This window comes from Amborella trichopoda, chromosome 12, assembly GCF_054954075.1.
Source record: "Amborella trichopoda isolate Santa Cruz 75 chromosome 12, AtrichopodaSantaCruz75HAP2 v2.0, whole genome shotgun sequence".
Taxonomy (NCBI): domain Eukaryota; kingdom Viridiplantae; phylum Streptophyta; class Magnoliopsida; order Amborellales; family Amborellaceae; genus Amborella; species Amborella trichopoda.
Genome location: NC_142347.1, coordinates 5870523 through 5893650, shown reverse-complemented (window position 1 = coordinate 5893650; position 23128 = coordinate 5870523). Strand labels below are relative to the sequence as shown.

General features: G+C 36.2%; 1 protein-coding gene across 3 annotated transcripts; it reads right to left on the bottom strand.

The window, feature by feature from the left end:
- Positions 1-5844: 5844 nt before the first annotated feature.
- On the bottom strand, positions 5845-21124 carry LOC18433659 (ribonuclease 3-like protein 2). 3 transcript variants are annotated; one of them, XM_088852736.1, is made up of 4 exons: positions 20275-21124; positions 19661-19807; positions 18458-19002; positions 5845-6225 (listed from the first exon to the last, which is right to left on the bottom strand). In XM_088852736.1, exons 1-4 carry the CDS (start codon positions 20596-20598, stop codon positions 6210-6212), a joined length of 1032 nt encoding a protein of 343 aa, XP_088708862.1. In that variant the 5' UTR covers positions 20599-21124; the 3' UTR covers positions 5845-6209. The 3 variants fall into 3 exon arrangements, with proteins under 3 accessions (XP_088708862.1, XP_088708861.1, XP_088708860.1); XM_088852735.1 differs by having other exon boundaries at positions 5845-6207; XM_088852734.1 differs by having other exon boundaries at positions 5845-6187.
- Between the last annotated feature and the right edge of the window lie 2004 nt (positions 21125-23128).

The window sequence follows — 23128 nt, the reverse complement described above, 5'->3', positions numbered from 1 at the left end:
ATTTAGAACACTGCCCACTTTGCACATGGACATAGGTTGGATATCCAAAGATCATCAGCATATAATAATCTACTGGCTTTCCTGTTCACACCTCCTCTAGAATTTTGCAATCAATAACTGTAGATGGTGACCAGTTAATAATGAAACAGGACATGTTAACTACTTCTGCCCATAAACTTTTCTTCAAATCTGCATTCAATTTCATAGTGCGAGCTCTTTCCAGAAGAGTCTTGTTCATCCTCTCAGCCACACGATTTTGCTGAGGAGTTTTTGATGTGGTAAAATGACGTACAATTCCCTCTTCTTTACAGAATTCTTGAAATTCTCTAAACTTGTACTCCCCTCCATTATCTGATATCAAGCATTTCAATTTCTTTCATGTCTTTCTTTCTACCTCTGCTTTCCATTGTTTAAACTTCATGAATGCTTCACTTTTGTGTTTCATGAAGTAGACTCAGACCTTTCTTGAGTAATCATCAATGAAAGTAATGAAGTATTCTGCTCCACCCTTGGATTTGATTGGTGAAGGCCCCCATACATCAGTGTGTACATAGTCTACTATATCCTTGCTCGTATGAACTACAGTTCTGAATCTAATATTGCACTGTTTGTCGAAAACACAATACTTACAGAAATCCATGTTACAAGCTCTGACACCCTACAGAAATTCCCTTTTATGAAGTTCCATCATACCTCATTCACTCATATGCCCAAGACTCATATTTGCTGAACTCTACATCTGTGGTTACAGAAGCTCCACCTGTAACTGTATTCCCTATCAACCTGTATAGGTTCCTAGCCATCTGACATTTCATGACAACCACAGATCACTTACTAACCTTGAGGACTCCACCTATTGCTGTATACTTGCAACCATTCGAGTCAAAGGCCCCCAAAGATATTAAGTTTTTCTTTAATTGTGGGACATGCATCACATCTAATGAGATTCGTACTATCACATGAAACATATTGATTTTGATAGTTCATATTCCAATGGTCTTGCATACCGCATCATTCCCCATTAGAACAAACCAACCATTATATGACTTGTAGGTTTCGAATCAGTTTCTTTTTGGGCACATATAAAAAGAACATCCAGAATCTAAAATCCAAGAATCAGTAAATTGATTCTTACCTGTAGATATAGAGAGAAGATTCTCACCATTGGTATTTGAGCCTATCAGGTTATTCCGCGTTCTGGGGTTTGCTACCACAATGACAAGAAAGGGCTCAAGCGTCAAGTATGACATTAAGAGATTCAATGGAAATAACAACTTCATATGGTGAAGTCAATCAACCTGGTAGGCTCATAACACTCTTATAACCAACCATCTTGAAATCTACGAGACAAAAATAATTTTGACTTCTTTGTACAAAAAGTAAATAATCTATTTGTATACCATCTCTTAAATTTATACCTCCGAAAGTGGCAAATGAAGGGAAGTATTGAATATGATCGAAACAGCTTGGATTATATTTATGGAGGAACCACCTAAGAGATAATTTGTGGAATTGGAGAGCCACTTTTGAGAATTGGAAAGAGATGGGCCCAATAATTGATAAAGAAACAAAAAAGAATATGAGAATCGACGGAAAGAAATAGGACGACGTGAACAAGTTGGAGGAGAAAGGAGATGGAGGATGGGAAGATCTCTTGACAACGATGATGACATCGATAAGGCCACAAATATAAATGTTGGTGATGACATAGGAGTACCTGAGACCAAGCATGAGCAATAGCATGGGGGTGTGACTAGAAGGGGTGAACCTTGAGTTACAAAGGGCTACCAAGTTCTCCAACCAACATACTCATTTATAAACGGGTAAGTATACAAACAGGATGACACTTATTGCGCTTATGGAGCTTGAGATGACATTGAGCCTCCTCATCATTCAAATTGGCTTCAAAATGTGTCATTTTACATGTATTTATGATTTTTAAAATTTAATTGCCCCTATGGAACTCAATATTATTATGTAATCCATTTTGGACTGTGCAATGGTGATGCAGTGCTTCGACAAACAAAAACCTTTAGTATAGTTTTCAAATTTTCATCTTTTTTTTTTTTTAATGTTAGTTATATTTTTACCAAGAGAATGAAAGACAATACAAAATAACATAGATAACAATAAAAAAGAGAAACGAAAAGGAGGAGAAGAAAAAAGAAGGAAGAACAGAAAAAGGCGAAGCAGAAAGTAGAGGGGGGAGAAAGAAAAGAGGCATTTCTAGTTTCCTTGCATCCCTCCATTATGTGTGGCCTCCTTCGCTAGAGCATTTGCGTCATTGCATCTTTCATGGTTTACATACTGGAATCTTACCACCATTCCTTCAAGATACAGAGTTACTTGGTCCATCAAAAGAGCTCGATAGCTGAGGGTTCCTTGCACCATACAATTACATTAACCGAATCACCTTCCACTATAACGTGCACCTCTAGTCTAATGTAAGCTTGATACCCCTCTTTCTAAGGCCCAAAGCTCAACTTCATTAATGTTGCACAGCTGTAGAGTCCCATTGTACGTCCAATATTATGTTCCCTTGCTATATCTCAACAAACCTCTATAGCCTGCCTTTTGAGCCTCACCCTTAAGGCTTCTATTAAAGTTGAGCTTGTACCACCCAATTTGAGGGGGGGGGGGGGTGGGGGAACAAAGCGAGTTCTTTACTGCTTTAATATTTCTCCTGAAAAGTAGGTCTCGATAATTGTTAAAAAATAACTCTTATGGAATGTCCCTGAATTTAGGCAGAGATATTGCCCATGGCACCACATGTACAATGATAGAGTAAATTATCTGCCCAATATCCTTTGCTTTGTCTGCAAATCTTTTGGGAATGGTGGATTCAGGTTATGCTAGAAGAAATCTTGAATCCTATCATTAACAATTCAGTTCCAAGAAGACAAATTTTTGCTCCATTCCCATAGATATATAAGGGCATATAAAAATTAGGTGAGAATTGGTTTCATCATCCTGTTTGCAAAGTACACAAACATAGGGGCATGTACAAACTAACTAAGACTTGGCTTCAGCATTAAGTAAGACTTGGCTTCAGCATCCTGTTTGCAAAGTATACACACATTTGTAAGGGTCACTCCTTTTTCTCTAATTGTTCGATAGAAAGTGTTCGATCTTGTTCCAAAAGCCATAAAAAATCTTCGACTCCATACTTTCATATTGAAAGTATTCGTGTTTTGTACATATTTGTTCATAAAGAGAAGGGCGTATAAAGATTTAACAGTGAAACTGTCCTTGGGGTTACGTTCCCAAATTATTCTATCCTCCCTTTTAGGATAATAAAAGAGTGTAGGGCCATCACCGATAAAAATTGATGCTCGATCACACCATCTACCCTTCAGATGTTGAGAGTGATGTTCTAAAGTACTCCTTGTCCTACACCACATACCACATCATAAATGAAAGCATTTTTGTTTTCAAAATTTCATCAAATTTCATAATGATTTAGTGGAAATATATGAAACACAAGGACTGTTGTTTCCCAATTTTCTTGGATTTTTCAATTTTCTTCATTAAGGCCTGACTTGGCAAAAAACCCTATTTACCGCTCCATAAAGAGAATTGGACTTGAAAACTACAGTTATATAATGGAGTCAGGTCGTTACCATTATATAGTGAATGCCCGTTGTAACAAAACCTCGTTGGTAAACTGAATAATATCCAAAATCATGAAAGAAAACGTACACATAGAACGTTTATTTCTAGGGTGCAGTTGGCATACCGATGCATCCGTAGTTGTAAAAGTAAGGTGCACCTTCAAATTTTATCATGGTATATAATTTTGATGTAAAATGTTTTTAGGATTATCTCAAAATCTATTGGTATATTTAATTATAAAATTTTAAATTTCAAAAATAGTTAAAATCAAGTAGATCTATAAACCTATGAAAATCTTGAAAATAGCCGGTATAGATAATATGTTGTAAAATACACTATTTCTGATACTTAAAATCTTTTTATTTTTTATGGTCATACATTTCGATGTTGAGATTATCAATTAAAGGGTTTTTCAACATTAAAACTACCTTATCTGATGGATTTTTGAGGTATATATGTAGTTCTACATTATCAAGTTGCAACCTTATGTAAACTTTTTCATTATTTTTAATACAAAGAGGTTAAAATCATTCTTGTCCATCAAATTTCATAGTTGTAATTCTATCATTGACTGGACTAAATTCAAAAAACACGTTTTCCAACTATGTGCATACCTCAAGCCACCCTATTTGAGATCTAATGGTTAAGAGCAATGTAACTTCCTTGTAAAGATATGGTCTCATAGTGTACAATCTCAAAACTAGTAAATTAGTAACAAGCCACAAATCTTAGAAAAACGGAAAGCGCAAAACAAGGGGAACTTTTAATCTTTAATTTTGAAAAAAACCTCATTTTTATAAACTTTAGAGAAAATTACACATATATATTCTTTATAGTTTCCATTATTACCAAAATACCAAATACTTTCCATTATTACTGGAATATCTATTTTTTTCACTTCATAACAAAAAAATTTTAAAAAGCCTTTTTTTATTCTTTCTTGGTTTTTGAACAACCGAAATGACTAGATTTTCGGTTGTTCAAAAACCAAAAATAAGCTAATTTCGGTTCTTAAACAACCGAAAATAACGAGGCTCGTTTAAGCTTCTGAAATACACAGTTCTATTTTCGATTGTTCAACATCTGAAAATATCTCATTTTCGATTGTTCAACATCCGAAAATATCCTATTTTCAATTGTTGAACAACCAAAAATAAGAATGCAAATTCTAAACTTCTGTTCTATTTTTTGTTGTTCAACATAAAAAAAATATGATATTTTTAGATGTTGAACAACAGAAAATAGGACTGCATATTCCAAAAGCTTACTAAAATACACAGTCCTATTTTTGGTTGTTCAACAACCAAAACAAAACAACCGAAAATAAAAATGCAAATTCTTAGCTTCTACCTATTTTAGGTTCTTCGAAAACCGAAAAAAGGTAAAAAAATCATTTTTAAAATTTTTATTATGAAGTGAAACAATCGAACATTCCAATAATAACATAAACTATTTGATATTTTGGTAATAACAAAAATTATATAAGATATATACATAATTTTCCCTAAACGTTATAGCTTTTTTTCTCATTTAGTACAATTTAACAGCCACGAACCCACTGCAAATCAGCCTTCATTTTGAGCCAGTTTTCTATCGACCCATTTATTCTGTTGCGCAACACAAAGGTCGTGTGTTTCTTAACAATGCGATAATCATTTGGGGCATTAACAACTGATATTTTGTCATATGAAAGCCTTTTGCAAGAAGAACTCATGATTTATCCAAACAATGCTCAAGATTCTCAAAAAACACCACTCAACCACAAACTCTGAAAAAATAGTATCCCAGTACAAGTTTCAGAGAAACAAGAAAGGCCAGCATCTTCCAAAGGGAAAGTAAACGTCTGTGTCTGTTACACATAACAAAGCCCAGCATCCATCATCTACACTGACAACCGGAGGTTAAGTTGACCATCTTTCCTGATGACATTCACGAGATACAGTAGATCTTTACCATCTGCGCTGAGAACCATAGAGGATTCGCCGTTTGTGTACTTACCATAAACCAGTTCAGAGGCTGTGGACTACACAATCCACACCACGCACACGCATGAAATATGCCATCCACTTTCATGCAAATTTCAAATTCCCCAACAAAAAAGAGGCCACAGCACCCGAAGTGCTAGCACCATTAGACAAATAACACGTGAAATTATTATGAGCTTTTCATGTGCTTGATGTGAGACATTGCGAGGGAGATATATATATATATATATAGCAAGAGAGAGAGAGATTACGAGAGAGAGATTTTATCATTGTCCAAACCAAGAAAGCGAGACATCTATGTCCCTCAAGAGCAAAAGTTCACTCCCACACTATGTACAAGGGAATCTTAAATTAAAACCATATATTATCATGGTGATAGCTTGAGAACACTTTAAATTATTCAACTGATCATCATTCGGTCAACAAAGTCTGGCAAATAACTTAACATCACACTTGCCGCAGAGTTCTCTGCATCTTTCATCTTCGGTTTTGGTTCTCCTATTATGCAGAAGGGCTCTCCTGTCGCCATTGTAATTTGAACTGAGCATTGAAACCTCTTATCATGACCAGGGCCATATTCTTTTACGAGACTGCGACAACCAATGTGCCCCTTCAAAGTTCAGCAATGCTTACAACAAGAAAAAAAGCATAAAGACCAAAGAAGTCTAATTCAATAAGAACTGATTCCCTTCAGTAGCAATACAAGGGTTTCATACAAGCAACAAATCAATATTTGTGGTAATAATTTTCAAATAAGCACTCCAATATTAAATTACTATGTAGCTCGAAACATTTTCGAGGACATTTTATGCGTTAATGTCTGAAAATCATATTTGGTTAATTGTTGGAGCAATATTTACTGACTCCCCAAAGTTTTCATTTAGATAATCACGTAATCGAATCCTTTGCTGGGCAAGCTAGGTGTGGCAGTTTGCATTAGGTTCTATCATGATATGAAATTCAGTAAACAAAAACTCATAATATTCATAATCTAATAATGGGATTATTTTCATAATTTCAAAGCCTAGTAGGTATGTATCCATGGCAGATATTTTTAACACATGTAAAATCACAAAATCTGATGATGTACATGCAGCATACCTTTGTAGTTTTATTAGTTTATTCTTTCCATGTGTACAAGGATAATGAGTACTTTGTATCTACTCTTGCAAATGTATCACATGAGTCCATTAAAGGAATTGTCCCTCTACTCATGGAAAGTAAAATTTGGGCTTCATCCTCAATATCTCCAAATCCCTGAGAAAGTTTTGCCAGTTTTAAAGGAACTAAAAGTGAATGACAAGATTAACCCTGTCATGGTTCAAGAAATCATCACAGAGAGAGTTGGAGTACATGACTGTTGTTGGTAAAGCTTCCCATGCTAGAGAAGTATTTGCAACATAATGGACTGTGGCTTCAAATAGGACCCTGCTTTTATACATTTTAAGAGTTCTTTTAATTCTACTTTTATCATTTAAACCAAACCATCTATTACAATTACAAACACAGGACTGTGCATGGAACCGGACAATGGGAGGTCTGTGATGACTTGACTTGTCGAGTCCCAGGTCCAACAGGCCAAGATGCAGACCGGAAATCACTGTTTTTAAGAGACCAGGAAAGAATCCATGAAGGCCCACGCAGACTGGTCACAACTCTGGTTACCTAAGTTAGCGTCATCTGAAACTGGTAAGGTGGCAGTTCTGAGTGACTCTGGTGTGTCCAAGTCGCACTAGCTGAGTTTTAAACATTGATTACAACTATATATGTATGATAAGAAATATATTCTACTTGATTAAAAAAATATCACTCTATTAAAAGAAAAAAACTGCTAAATCACAGGCAGTGTGCAAAATTTCACGAGTCCGACTAGAGTCGCCCAAGTGACTCAGGCTCAGCCCAAGCAGTTTGCCCAGCCCAAAACCCCCTCTACTCACTCAGGGAGGATACCGTAGAGTAACAGTAACATGGCATGGCATGATGCCAAACTCGGTAAGTTCATGACACACTCGCCAACTTCAGAAGAGGGTAGGAAAACTGAAACCCCTTTTAGTCCAATTTTCTCAAACTAAGCTCCCATTTGCACCCAATTTTGAGATTTAAGCTTGAATTTGCATCCTCTAGCTATTGAAGTGATCAGATTTGAGAGAGAATAAAAAACCTTGGATATGAGAGACTTGATTTCGAAGCCAAAGTTCGAAACTAGCGATTTCTTTGCAACCCTAACTCGTTCATGTTTGAAATTTGTTCCCTGGCCCTATGTTTTTTATTTATCCAATAGTAGAAATACTTTCCACAAAGAAACCACTAAGAATCCCAACTTTGTGAATTTTTTAACTTCAGAATGCTATTTAGCAAAATATTTGAAAACTCAGATCAGCTGGATATGAACATCTCAAATCTAGTTTAGGGGTTTCGAGTTGGGGGTATTTGACAACCCTGAGGCATTAAGTCACACTGAGTGCAAAGATTGGAGGATCAGTTCCCGATGTGGGTAAAAGCAATATTGGGCTTTATTTTTAATTTTAAATTCCCAACATTAAAAATAAAATTGGCATTGACTGGCTAACCAAGCTATTCAACAAGGTGTTGAGAACAAAGAAAATGCCAAATAAATGGAGGAAACTTATTTTGGTACCTATTTACAAGAACAAAAAAAAATACAGAATTGTGCGAGCTATCAAGGGATCATACTTATGAGCTACACTAGGAAGCTGTGGGAGAGAGTGAATGAGTAACTATTAAGGTATGAAATGAGTCTATCAGAAAACCAATTCGGTTTTATGCCATAGAGGTCAACAAATGAAGTTATTTTCCTACTTAAGCAATTGATTGAGAAGTTCAGGGCGAAGGGAAAAGACCTCCACATGGTATTTATTGATCTAATGAAAACTCAAGATAGATTACATTGAGATTTGATTTCGTGGGTGTTGGAAAAGAAAAAAGTCTCCAAACACTACAATAGGTCTACTACCTCTTTGTCTTAGTTATGAACGACTTAATTAGGCACCTACAAGATGAAGTATTATGGTGTATGTTGTTCGTGGATGCAGTTTTGATCAATGAGACCCGAAACAGCATCAACACAAAGTTAGAACTTTAGAGGGATGTTATAAAATCTTAAGGTTTTAAAATTTAGCTGGACTAAGACAGAGTATATGTAATGCAAATTTAGTAATAATAGGAGTAGAGACGAGGAAGCAGTTAAGATTGACGGCTAAGAAATACCAAAAAGAGTGCACTAGATAGAAAGAAGGAATCGATTATTATGAGACTTTCTCCCCCGTAGCTAAGTTCCCCTCAATTAGGATCTTAATAGCCATAGTAGCCTAGTTCTATTTCAAGCTCCACCAGATGAATGTTAATACTACATTAGTAAATGGGGAGCTAGACGAAGAAATTTACATAAAACAAAAGCTACATGAAACAAAGGCTTTATAGAAAAGGGAAAGGAAAACCTAGTGTGTAAACTTACAAAGTCTATTTATGCCATGAACAAGCATCAAGGTTGGTACATTAAGTTTCAGGAGACATTGTCAAAAGCTAGTTTTGTGCCTAACCAAGAGAATTATTTAATTATTGTATGTATGTCAAGGTCAATGAGTATAGTGTTATATTTATTTCCCTATATGTGGATGACATGTTAATAGCGAATAGTTTGATGACTCTCGTATTGGAAACAAGAGCTTTCTGGTCACAACATTTCAATATGAAAGATCTTGGAATGTTAACCTATTAAAATAAATATATATGAAAGATCTTGAAGAGGCATCGTATGTTTTGGGAATCAAGATCACCAAAAATAGAACAGAGAAAACCATTCAGTCATCTCAAGAGACATACTGTAAGAAAATTTTGAAACGATTCAAAATGGAGAATTGTCGGCCCGTATTAATCCCCATTAATAAGAAGACCAAGCTAAGCCTAGCCATGTGTTCCATGCCTTTAGAAGAAACAGAAGCCATGCAAAGAATCCCATACATAAGTGCAGTCGGGTAACTAATGTACGCAATGTCAAAGACAAGACCAAACTTATCATTTGCTATGAGTCTTCAACAAGTTCTAAAGTAATCTACGCATAGAGCACTTGAAGAAAATCAAAAGAGCTTTGCTCTATTTAAGGGGAACGGTAAGTCACGGGATCACTTATGTAAGAGGCTTGGATATACAGATACAAGGATATGCAGATGCATACTATCAAGGTGTTCCAGATGAGATGAAATCCACATATGGGTATGTCTTCACGCTTGCTAGTGAAGTTGTTTCCTGGTGCGCACGAAAACAGGACATCATTGCACTGTTGACTATAGAGTTAGAGTATGTGGGTTGTTGTCTTGCAGCTAAAGAAGTATTCTGGTTGAAGAAGTTCCTGAATCAACTCAGATTTGATCTAGTGAAGTGCCCATGTGTAAAAATCTTTTGTGACAACCAGGCGACAATTAGTGTGACCAAAGAGCCACGACATTAGAAGAAATCAAGGCATATTAAGGTAGACTACTACCATATTCGCAACGAGATCCGAGCAGGAGAAATCGAGGTTGCTTATCTCTCAATGGAGGCTTTGTCAACAAATCTTTTATCAAAAGGATGTATAGAAATGTATTTTCCAAGCATGTACCATAGGATGAGCATGAGAGAGATTGAGAGGGAACGATTGTATGGCCTTCAAAGGCCACGTGGGAGATGTTGGGGTTTGTGGCCTTTAACAGCCGTGAGAGCACGTAAAAGACAACTATAGTGGATTATATACTTCAATGGGAGTATGTATTATTTGATTGACCTTTGGTTAGGCAGTATATGGCCCTGATAGTGTATCAAAATGCGCTAGGCGGGTCCTAGGGGGCCTGAGGGGTCCAGGCCGCCTAGCGCCTAAGCGGGTGCCCAGAACCTGGGCGGCTGCCCAGTTGAAAAAAAAGAAAAAGTCCCAATATACCATATTCCATGTTGAAAAAAAAAAAAAAAAAAAAGATAGAAGTTGAGAAGAGAATTTTGATAATCCATATTGTTAAAACAGTAAACTGTAACACCATACAAGTGTAGGATATAAAATTCAACACTCAACACAACAGAAATATATAGAAATTTAGAAAATATACAGTTTAACAAAAGTCAACACTCATGACTCAACACAACAGTCAACAAACTCAACACTCAACACTCAGCAGTCACCACCAAGAGGCAAGAGTCTTCAGTCATCATCATCATAGGAGTCGTCTCCCTCTTCAATATAACGCTCTGCCTCTTCCTCCTCTTCTTCTACCTTCCTCTTACTAGTATGTGCAATCAGTGCAGATGAGGCCCTAGGAGTCTTGGCTGCTCTATCTTTTTTTTTGTGCTTCTCTAAACTCAAATATTGTATAATTTCCTCCTTAGTAGCCTTAGGAATATTTTTACACAGGGCAACATCCCCTGTCATACAGGTAAGGTGTTTTGTAAACCGGTAAATGCCCCCATTAGTATCCTTTCCACAATAATTACATTTAATATGATTTTTATTACTTAGATTCGGGTTATAACCATACTTCCAACCCGGATAACCACTCCGACTAGAAATTGGAGAAGATACTTCCATAGAACAAGGCTTATTTTTATCTTTTTCTTGTTCTTCAAAATTCAGAAGATGTCTAATCTTATCTCGAACTGCCTAAGGTACTAGAAGCAACATTACCTCTAACACCAGCAAGGCGTTTCTTGAATCGGCTAATACCCCAATTGGTATCTTTTTCACAAAAATTACACCTTATATAATTTTTATCATTTGGTTTTGGGTTGTACCCATACTTCCAACCCGGATCACTTTTTCTAAGAGTAGTAGAAATAGATCTATGACAAGGATTTTGTTTTTGTTTTTGTTTTCCATAACTTAAAAATTGTTTAATCTCCTCCCTGATAGCTTCAGAAACATTTTTACAATGGGCAACATACCCCTTAATACCGGCAAGATGTTTCTTAAATCGGTTTATGCCTCCTTTTGTATCTTTTTCACAAAAACTGCATCTAACGCAATTTTTTTCATTTGGTTTCGGGATGTATCCATATTTTCAACCCGGATCTCCACTCCGACTAACTCCTGAAGAAGACATCTCAAAATAAAACAAGCAATCTAAAAAATACACTAACTTTGGTTGCTTGAACTCCAAACTTTGATAAACACTTTGATGATTCGATACAATGAAATGTAATTTTTTGGAGGTTTCTATTACTCTAAAAGGGGTTCTGGTGGTTTTAGGGTTCAAATGAACCTAAAATCCATCATTCTTAACTTTAATATCTTTGAAAAACATGAAAAAAAAAAAAAAAAAAATCCGCCTCTGGGTGGGGCGCAGGCCTTGGGCGGCCACTCAGGGTTGGGCGTTGGGCGGCCGCGTAGGCGGATTCCATACTACCTGGGCAGCTGCTCAGGGACCACCGCCTAGTTTGGCCGCCTAGGCCTAGGCGATGCTCCCAGGCCTTCTGGACCACCTAGGCGCTGGGTGGTCCGCTTTTTTGAACTACGGGCCCTGGTCATATTCAAAACGGTTACCGCTAGGTATGTAGTACTACCAAAAGGGTTTACAAAGGGTCATCCCTTATTGAGGTCGGAGAGATGCCCGGGGATAATCAGTAGGCCAGAGAGTTGTGTGGTCTCCTGAATACAGATGTAAGCATGTGAGAATTATGGCCAAATCCTCAACAAACTTCTTCACGAAAAATACATATGACAGCTGCATTTCCAGAAAGCAACCCTAAAAAGATATACGTGTACATGTACATCGAGAGAGTTCCCTTTGCGCTATAGTGATATGTGCTTGACTTGCTTTTAAGGGAGGGAACTGTAATCCACACTCCAAGACTGTATTCTTACTGTTTATTGGCCAACTTTGACAAGTCAATCATGAGCTCCTGTATGAAACCCTCATCATGGGTTTCATTGGGTTGGTTTATGAAGACAATTGTAGATTATAGTCACTAGGTCGAGTGGAGCACCCTTACATTCACTTGTTTTTCACCCATTTGCACTAGTCCACTACTAGATATTTTATATTTAGTATTGAGAATGCTTCAATACAAACAAAGTCTCGATACAAGCCAATGCCAAGCAAACAAATTCGCCATAAATCAAACAATTTCAAATTCACACTACATATAAACATTGTTTTGCAAGTTCAAGGCATGCATTCGATGAATTAGCAAAATTTACCTGCACAAATCATAAGATATAAACATTATTTGATAACTGAAATCAATTATCATGATCTCCCAGTAGATACTACTGCTGTCCTCCACAGAACTCCATTGTAATATACAAACACGTCAACTAACATATATTCTTCCCTAGAAATCGTCAATAACTTGCCCAAAAAAAAAAAACTAATAATAAAAAATTCATTTTAGGTGAGAAAAAAAAATAGAATGAGAACAAAAATTGAGGGTGGACAGGTTAAAAGAAGAAAGAAAGGTACCACAGTTCTCTTTAGTTAAATAGATAATTTCTTAAACTGTGTCTTAAGAGAGGTTAACGTTATTCCTATTGTATGCTCTAAGCTTCTTTCCCCATGTTTTTCCCATAACACACCACAAGCTCAGTGCGTGCATCCATTTGCCAAACTGTCACTTCTTTGTTATTCCTTACACCAAGCACTCTATCGCCTTATTGTCACATCCAAAAGATGCAGAATCATTAAAACTCATTTAGTAATAAGATTCTAATAGGTAGCACTACATTCCCTTATTGTTATCTAATGATTCAAAATTATTGAATAATAAGGTTAAAAAGTTCTAACAGCTCATCGCTTTATTGCTATTTAATTTAACTAATTCTAACTTTATTGAGATGGGTGCAACACACACATATTAGCAGAGCTATATGCTTGCCACTTTCCTTCGTCCATATCTCCATTTTTTCTACCTTGTCTATCTCTTCATCAGACCTTCCTAAGAACAAGAAGTCCAACAACAGAGAGATGCCAAGGCCTTGATAGAGATGCCTCTATCTAAATGACTAAAGGAGTTATGCCAAAATTTTCGGGCACCCTTATAGTAAGAAAAGGTCGAGGGCTTCAAACAATATGATTAAATTCCCAACATGGGTAACTGTTGGAGTTTCCATCAAATAGGATTTCAAGTCAAACTTCTCTCAAAAATATAATTAGGATTATCCTTTTTAGAGTTTTTATTCAGAGAAACATGGGGGAGTCCTGTTGTAACTTATACTATGCCTTAAAACTTTTGATGCATGGTGTGCACAAAGCTTAGAATGTAAGATAACCATTGCGAGGTACCTAGGCTGAAGCGAGAAACCTTTCTGATATGGAATGATTGATGGTGCCTTGAACTTTGCAACATGAGATGATCACTGAGAACTTCCTAGGCTAACGGAATTTGGCAGCAAGCCTTTGGACAACCGAAATATCTAGGTTTTCAGTTTCTACCAAATTCGTTGTGCTGGAATTGTCTTTCCTCCCATTGCTGGCGGCCTTGGTAAAAGGGGGGTCAATGCACTTGGTACACATAGAATGTTCTTACACTTTGTAACTGATCAATAGACATAGCATTTAACTTAGCCACGGAAATAAGGATGAACAAACTTTTGAACTACTTTTTTGTGGCCTTACATGTAAACATTAATACAATAATTATCTGATTACAAATGTAGATGACTAAAGCCATCTGTTAGCTAGTCTTCATGATGACTAGTTCAGATTTTCGTTGAAGATCCACGTAATCGCTGATCATTATATGAATAGCAGCTAGAGTTTTTCTACAGTATCCATGATTATTATATTTGGGAAAGCATTCTATACTTCCCCTACTGTATATAAGTTAAGTACTTCCTCTCCCCTCACCAGCGCAAAAAAATTCCAGCTGTCCAATTTAGGACAGCCACTAGCCGTTTGATCTAGATCATGTCTCAGAGTATTTCATTGTTTTCTTTCTATACAAATCATATGGATATGAAATTTGGTACGTGACATGATCTCAATGGGGCACACCTAAAAACAATATTAAAAAATATTCTCAATAAAATAAAATGACCAAAATACCCCTGAAACTTTTAGGGGTATTTTACCATTTTATTTTATCTGGAATATTTTATTATTATTTTTTGCAGGTGCGAGCTCAAGAGAGGAATGGACACCCAAAATTTGGTGTCAAAATGTTGTGTAAAAAAACCATTAAAAATAAAATAGTATAGAGGTGTGACATTGTGATTGGGTCCATCTTAGCCATCCATTTCAGATCAGACGGCTGGATAAGGGGAAGTATATAACTCTTATACAGTAGGGGAAGTATAGAAAGCTTTCCCATTATATTTATACTTCTCTGTGATACTTCCACAAGGTTATATAGAACATGCGCCCATATACTATTCTTGCTTCTGGAGTGTAAATTTGATAAGATAATCAAACAAGTTTATATTGATGTTTGTCTTTCAACTTTCAAGATAAAACTCTAAAAAGGCGAGTTATATGAATATTTAGGTCTTGAACACAATTAATCAAAGATGGAATTTATTCAATAAAAAGTTAAGAAAGGAAAGATAGAAGAAAATAATCTAGTTTCATTCACCAAGCAGACATAAATGGAATGGACTAAAAAGGATGATACAATCATTTACTACTTGTATTGAGACTAAATGGCACCATGGCTCTACTTTGAGATCATGGTGTTGGACTGACATCTTGTACTCCCTTAAACGATAAATAATATGATAAGTGTTTTACAAGATCACAACAAATAGAAGGACAAAAAAAATTAACATAATACAATCATAGAAGTTGTTACAGGCATGGATGTGACACTAGTAGAGGCATGGGTACAATATTGATAAGCAGAGGTACAGCCAAAAAATCAGAGGTGGCAAAACCCTCAATATATTTTGTAACACTTCCCAAATTTCCATGAAGATAATGAAGCATCGACCAGTTTTTATATTATTTGCAGTTAAAAATTGATCAACACAAAGTAGAAAATGTCCAGGATACTTCTCAGAAAGAAAAATTTGAATCAAGTGAATATACCTAATGTGACTCATATATATCCCGAAGTAATTAAGGAACAGAAGAACTGTATGAGCTCAAATCAGACATCGATGTGTTGGAGAAGCACCTTCGACATATCATAAGACAACCATTCAAGAGATCAAGTTGAAATTTCATTCATATTAGAACAAAGGGAAGGAACAGCAATCAAAACTAAGAGGATGAAGCACGATGTTCGGGTCAAGAAGAATCTTGCTTCAGTCCTGAAGGCAAGACCAAGGAAATTAATGTTGTTGCAACGGTCAAGTTAATAATCCAGTTCCCCAAGAGTGTTCTAGGCTAATGGAGAATCTGATCCCATTAATGTCATAACATATCTTCTGGTCATGCACATCATCATCATCAGAGCCTTATTCCAACAAGTCAGGCACATATGTTCCATAAAAGCAGTACCATTCACATATCTTCCGTAAAAGCAGTATCATTTTCTGTCACAATTGGAATAGTATGTCTTCAACTTTTCATTGACTATGACTGCTGTCGATTACCACAAAGTCCTTTTGACATCTCATAACCTTAGTTTCTGATGAGGAGAAGCGCCAGCAATATCTCTTTAAATCTCATTATCAGTATCAAAAACCGACCACAAATCATTGGGATACGACTTCAATGATTATGATCATTATCAGTATCAAAATGTTTTCTCTTTTTTTTTTTGGTCTAAAGGTTGTTATGACTTCTTCACATCGAGTATCAAATTGTTTCATGTTGCAATCCTCTGGAACATGGTTTTGAGAAGATGCAAGTATCTGCCAATCATCATCAAAGCCTTCACTGACAAAGTATCCCAAGTTCTAGTTCCCCAAGACAATGAAGCAGGCTTGAAGCCTCATCATATATATTCCTTTAAATAAATTCAACATCTACTACTAAAACTTCTCATGCTTCTTGGTCAGCAGCACATGGTATCTTCAAAAACTACAAATGGAGGGGAATTCATTTCCTCTTTCAGGCTACAAATGCTGAAATTTTGGCTGCCTACTTCCATGCTTGTTTACTCAGATCAACCAATAATGTACTCCAGCGTACTTCCTTGTCTTTTTTCTTTTTGTATAGCCTGGGTACCTTTTATCAGGAAGAAAAAAAAACTACTTATGTTTTTCAGAATTTCAGCATTGGTTTCCAGAAGGAAAAAAAGAATCCCACCAATAACCGGATTACAAGAAGTGCAAATCAATCCAGAGTCTCCATAAGAATTGGAATAACTTAACCATTGATCCAATCGCTAATCAACATGTTCTTCAGCATTTCTTGTAAGGCTATGTCATTCAGAAATCATTCTTATGTATAAACTTCTCATGTGCACAAACAAATGCATGAAAGTGGGGATGCCAATACAGGCAAGGAGTCCACCATAAACTCATGACCAGACAAGGTCAATAGGACTATAAGATCTCTAATCTAATCCGATTCATTGCCGTACATAGGCAGAATCAGTAACATATTGATTTCGCAAAAAATTGTAATGCAAAAAAATCAACCAGAAAATGAAATTGACCTCATGGCAAACATGATTGAAGCTTATTAAGGAATAAGGAAAGGCAGAGCAAGTCAGGGATCCATGTAATTATCTAGAAGACTATTAACTTCATTATATTTCCCAAATTGACTCACGCATGCTAAGATTGCTTTGAACTGTTTCAATTTCAAGAAATATACAAAGACACCATCACAAACATTCGCAAAGATCACTAAAATAAAAACTATCAAATTTCATCTTTGATGAAAAAGAACCGATACATATTGGCATAGCACCAATATGTGAAGTTCATAAAATAGGATTAGCAGAAGTATATGATAACCATGTGAATGAAAATTCCTTAAAAGAACTAATGGTAGTACCAACTATACTCTTGGGCAGCTTAAATCACACCAAAACAGGTCTTCTAACAATCTCTGAATGGAGGGACCTACTAAACCATAGAAACTCCCTTAAGCCTAGGCCAACTAAAACACAGGAAAAGCACATCCTAGAACTGCGCATTACAGGCAAGTTATTTAAACAACGATCTATAGATTGTAATCTGGGCAATATGAGCCATTACATTGACTCTAACACATAGGAATACTACACATTTTTCAGAAAGGGCGTCAAATAATATGGAGACAGCATCAAATTGCATATACTAGACTAGACTATATAACCTTTCAACTATCAAAATGCATAAAATGATACAATATTCTAATACGCAACCAACGGCCTTATGTACTTAAAAAGGCCTTACAATTGGAAGGCAATGTCTGCAAGTGTCATGCCATACTTGGCTGTAACGGATATCAACTATCTATCTTTTTGGGTCTCACCATAGTGCATTTCAGTTGCATAACCATAGATTTCATCAAACATTACTTTCAGATTTCCTAGTGAAGCCTTAGGTAAGCAGCCCATGAAAATAATAGGGGTTGTGGACATCATAAGAAACCATATATTGCAACTACGTAATCGTTTTCCAAGTTCCAGTAAAACTCAATAGTTTCAATGCCCAAAATTTAATTTATACTAAAAAAAAATGCCGTTGAGAGCACTGCAAATCCCTGTATCATAACCTCAATTTGAGAAGTATAATACATAGTGCAAATATATCAACTTTCACCAATCAAATAAACCATCATTTCTTTAAGAGCAACAAGGCATTGAAATGGAAGGTAAATAACCGGCATTCTAACCATACATGAATTCTCACTAAAGAAATTAACATTCACATAGTTTTTGACATGCAATAATTATGGTAACATTCAAAAGAAGGTAGAAAAGCATGCAACTCACAAATTACAAAACCCTCAAGTCCATGCCAAAAAACCACAATATAAAAAAAGAACTGAGTGAGAGGATCATACTCATAAGTAGGTTTGCCCAAGCGCTTCCTGCAGCAATAGACTTGTAGAATGTGCTTCCATGATTCTTTCTCTGTGCCACCTTTACTCACGGGTATCAACAATTTTCTCTCTTCCTTAACATTATTAATCATGAGTCTCGCCACCTTTCTCTCCCTAACATCGTCAATCATAGGGCTCGTAGGTTCTCTCTTCACAACATTATCTAGAGGCATCCTGCCTCCATCTTCATCAAAGTCTTTTTCCAACTTGGGATCATTTTCAGTACCCATCAAAGTGGTATCAGGAGATGATTCCTCTTCGATCTTCATATAATTTGCGAGTGCATCCTTCACAGCACACAATTTGGCCACTTCCTTTACCTCATTGCTTCCCTTCCCCATGAATTTCCCATCAACCAACACATGAAATACATTCAAATTCCCCTTATTCTTGTGCGAGAATTCTAACTGCTCCCCTTTCTTTTGACAACGCTCTTGAAGCTCAGTGAGTGGATGGTTTTTAAGGGTCACTGGGTTGATGATGGGCTCAAAAAACTTGCGGAAAACCTGGATAAAGCACTCTATGAGAAATTTGCATGAAACCAATAGGCATAAATTTATATCATCTCATTAGAGGAGACTGAGTTTGAGTTCATCAGAGTTCAAAAGATCCTTAAAATGCAATAACACATCCTAAAATGGCCGTCATATACATCCATGAAATTGGCTAATCATATCCAGAAGAAAAAAAAAAACAGATACCATTTTTCTTCCCTTAAGAAGAAATGAATAAATCAAGGCTCCAGCAAACCTTATAATGAATAAATATGTCGAGAGAAAAAGACTTAGGCTAGTAAATTCAAAGCAATGGCTATCACATATCAAAAAGGACAAAGAAGATAACATTTTATTTCTTTAACTAGAAGTGGATAACTTAAAGACTTCAATGAGACCCTTAAAATGCAATTGATATATCAAGAAGAAAGCATAAGACAAGTACCATTATTCTTCTCATGAGAAGTGGGTAACATAGAGCCAAGCAAAAACCTTAAATTGTACATGTATGAAGCATAACATAGAGCCGAGCAAAAGCCTTAATTTGTACATGTATGAAGCAAATGGTTAAAATGAATGGCTATTACATTCCAAAGGCATGGACGTCACAATACTACTGCATAAAACAGTTAGGCAGATATAACAAAGTTTCTAGAGAGAGAGCTATTACATTCCAAAGCATCTGAAGGTTGTAATCAGAATCTACAAACACAGCACCAGCAATGGATTCCACCACATCAGCAAGCACTTTAGGGGCTTTCATTAGCCAATCGACCTCATCAGGGCTCTTGTTAATGGCTTCAATGAATTCTGAGACCTGCAAATTCACAAGTTAAATAAGAGAAAAACAAAACAGGGCTATTCTATAGTGAGAGAACAGGACCAGCCCATAGGCCATTGTTGAGAGAAAACACGATGAGAACAAAGAGCCAGGCATCTAAAGGCAATTCTAGAGAGAGAAAAAGGACAGTTGAAAAGAGATGCCCTCCAAGAAAGAAATACCCAACAAAGGGGGCCATGCCAGAAAGAGAAACACAAAGAGATGGGCGCAATTCTAGACACAAAAACAACATCCATTAGAGAGTGAAAGAGAGAAAAACATGAAGAGGAAATACTTGAAATAAATTTCAAAAGAATAGGGGTCAACTCTGGAGAGAGAAACATAAAGAGAAACACAAAATAGGAGGTAATGCACTATGAAGAGAAAGGGCACAACACTAGAGAGATACAAAAGGAACATGCAAGAAAAAGGACCAACAAATTCTACAGAGAGAATATCAGTACCTTCACATCGAGGTTGGGAGCATCGCGGAGGAGATAGTTGTAGAAACCGTGCTTAACGGCGACCCTGGCGAGCTTCTCGGTGCTAATATTGGCGGCACGCAGGAGGCTGAGATCGCCAGGGGGCAGAGTGGGGTAGGTCATGTAGACATGGTTGGTAAATGCTAGTGTAATGGCAGCATCACCCACGAACTCCAGTCTCTCGTACGACGTTGGCCCTCCAATGGAAGAGTGGATGAGGGCATCCTCAAGGAGCTGACGGTTGAGGAACCTGTAATTCAGAAGAAGCTCCAACTCGCTCACCACGTCCACACCACTCACCCCCATCTTCTCTACCTCTCTCTCTCTCTCTCTCTCTCTCTCTCTCTCTCTCTCTCTCTCTCTCTCGAGAATATCACTACAGCTGACTCCCACCCTTTCTCTAAGATCTCTCTCTCTCTCTAAGATTAAGATGGGAGTTCAAGACTTAAAACTACTCTCTCTCTCAAAGAAAAACTCCTCGCTTTCTCTTTCTTAAAACTCCATTCTCGCCCCCAAGAACCTCTATTTCCTTTCTGTCAAACTCTACCTTTCAAAGAAACCCCTCTCTCTCTCTACCTTCTAATGCAGAAAGAAATCTCTGCAAGTTCCCTTATTCACATTGATCCTCTCTCCTCTCTCTCTGCAACCCAGGCCTGCCCACAGGAATCCTCTCTCTCTCTAACCAGGATTTACACAGCTCTCATTATCTCTCTAAAGTCATTGCAGAGAACTCGATCCTTCCTGCAAATAAAACCCTCGCTCTAAACCCCCTATCCCTCCTCTAAAACCCTCTTGCACAACTCTTTATTTTTTGGAAACCGAGTTGATCCCTAAAAAGACTCCCCCATTCTCAACGACAGGAAATATAGGAACCAAATTTAAATTTCAAAATTAACATCCCCCATTCTCAACGACAGGAAATATAGGAACCAAATTTAAATTTCAAAATTAACATCCCGTTTTTAGAGAGAGAAAGAGACTCGGCCGATTTTATTGCCCTGACCGGTATTTACCGTTCCCGAATCTATCGAGACAATCTCTCTCTAGAACTCCTCCCTCTCTCTCTCTAGAACTCCTCCTTCCCTCTCTCTAGAAGCCCTCTCTCTCTCTAGGTCCATAGCTTTGTCCTGATTGGTTTAGAATTTAGAATTTAGATATTATTTGGGGAAAAGATTTAAGGGGAAAGGTGCTTTTTCTCAGAGCTTGTCAGGATTATTGATAAATATAAATTGCCCCTATATCTTATTTAGTCACCGTACCGTACTTATTCTACTGTCAATAGGAGAGAGAAAGTAGAGTTTTAGAGAGAGAAAATGTTGAAATTAGGATCTCTGATTCCCTTCCTAAAATGGGTTGAACTGGATTTTCTTTTCTAAACCTGAACCGTTGCGTCCTAATCTCTCCTATTTTCATTTTGAGTGTGTATGTTATATGCTCCTTCGAGAGCGTACTATACATTTACTTTCTCGAGCAAAATACTTGATAGAATCTTTTTTTATTTGAAATTTTGGGATCCATTAAATTATCATTAGATGATTATTTTCAAGGAAACTATTAGATTTTGAGTTCTTGAATATGTAGATCATTTCTTGCAAAAATTGGATTGCAATCTTAGGATGCTATTTTTTAGGTGAGGTTAGTTGGTTAGTTCTCGGTATCACATCTCCAAATATTGGATCTAAAAGATATTTCTACCTTGAGTATGATTGGGGTTATATGTTTTTTACTCCCCGGGGAGTAATTAGAGGTTCTTTATCTCTTTAAAATTTTAAGATATATTTTTAAGATCAGGTTTTTATGCCAAGCTAATTTTTAGGGACACGTAATCTCTAAGCGTGGATATCATGAATAAGAAAAGATAAATAGATTTTAAAAACTAGAAGCAACCATTCTAATTCAAAAACATTTGGACCATTAGTTTTTATTGTTTTTAGATGGGACACCATCTTCCATCCATCTTTAAGATGAATGCTTTATAGTTTACACTTTTCGGACCTAGAAATGTGGTCCAACCGACATGAAACAATTTTTCATATTTTAAAAGCTCATATTAGGGTACTCGTATATAAATATTTATTTAATGTACTCAATATTCTTATTCCACCGTATGCTAACAATTTTATCTAGAGGTATTTTAGATAATTAAATAAGATTAAATTTTAATTTTTTATAATACAAATATTTATTATCTATAGTAAAAGATGACATCATCATGACATTAGCCATATGAAGCAATTATTGATTCCTATCTATTAATTAATGGCACTATTTTTTTACAAAAATATCTATCTTACCCGTCTCAATTACAAAAAATATTTTTATTAAAAATAATTTGTATTATAAAAGGGCAATGATTTCATGCAACTTTTGATGTATGAATATTAAAAAATTGTTGACTACATTAAAAAAATACTCATCTTAAAATAATTTTATTTTAAATCATGAGATAATTACACCAAAAAAATATGAATTAAAATTAGAGTTTGTGTTTTTAAATAAAATAATAGGTTAAGGAGACTACTGCCCCAAATTTAAGATCCTATATTTCGTCTTACATAGAGTTTCCACGTTGTGAATATTTATTCGTGCAAACAGATAATTGCCATCTTGTTTCGTTTTCTTGTAATCACATCATGAAGCTTTGTAGAATAAGTTAAAAGATTTCATGCTCCAATGGAGCATACTATCCATATACTCTCTAAGGTAAACCCCAATTTAGGACTATTTTTAAGACCCTAAAATTTGGGGATTTAACCTTTTTCAACCCATACTACACTTAGTAAGAGAAGTTCCAATTTGCATGGCCTTGAAAAAAATGATGTTTCAAGATTGAATA

Coding starts and splice junctions, on each gene's coding strand:
- LOC18433659 (XM_088852734.1), bottom strand. CDS start 20,598: ATGGGGGTGAGTGGTGTGGACGTGGTGAGCGAGTTGGAGCTTCTTCTG. Junction 19,808..20,274: donor CTCCCAACCTCGATGTGAAG/GTACTGATATTC, acceptor GTGAATTTGCAG/GTCTCAGAATTCATTGAAGC. Junction 19,003..19,660: donor ACCTTCAGATGCTTTGGAAT/GTAATAGCTCTC, acceptor TGCTTTATCCAG/GTTTTCCGCAAGTTTTTTGA.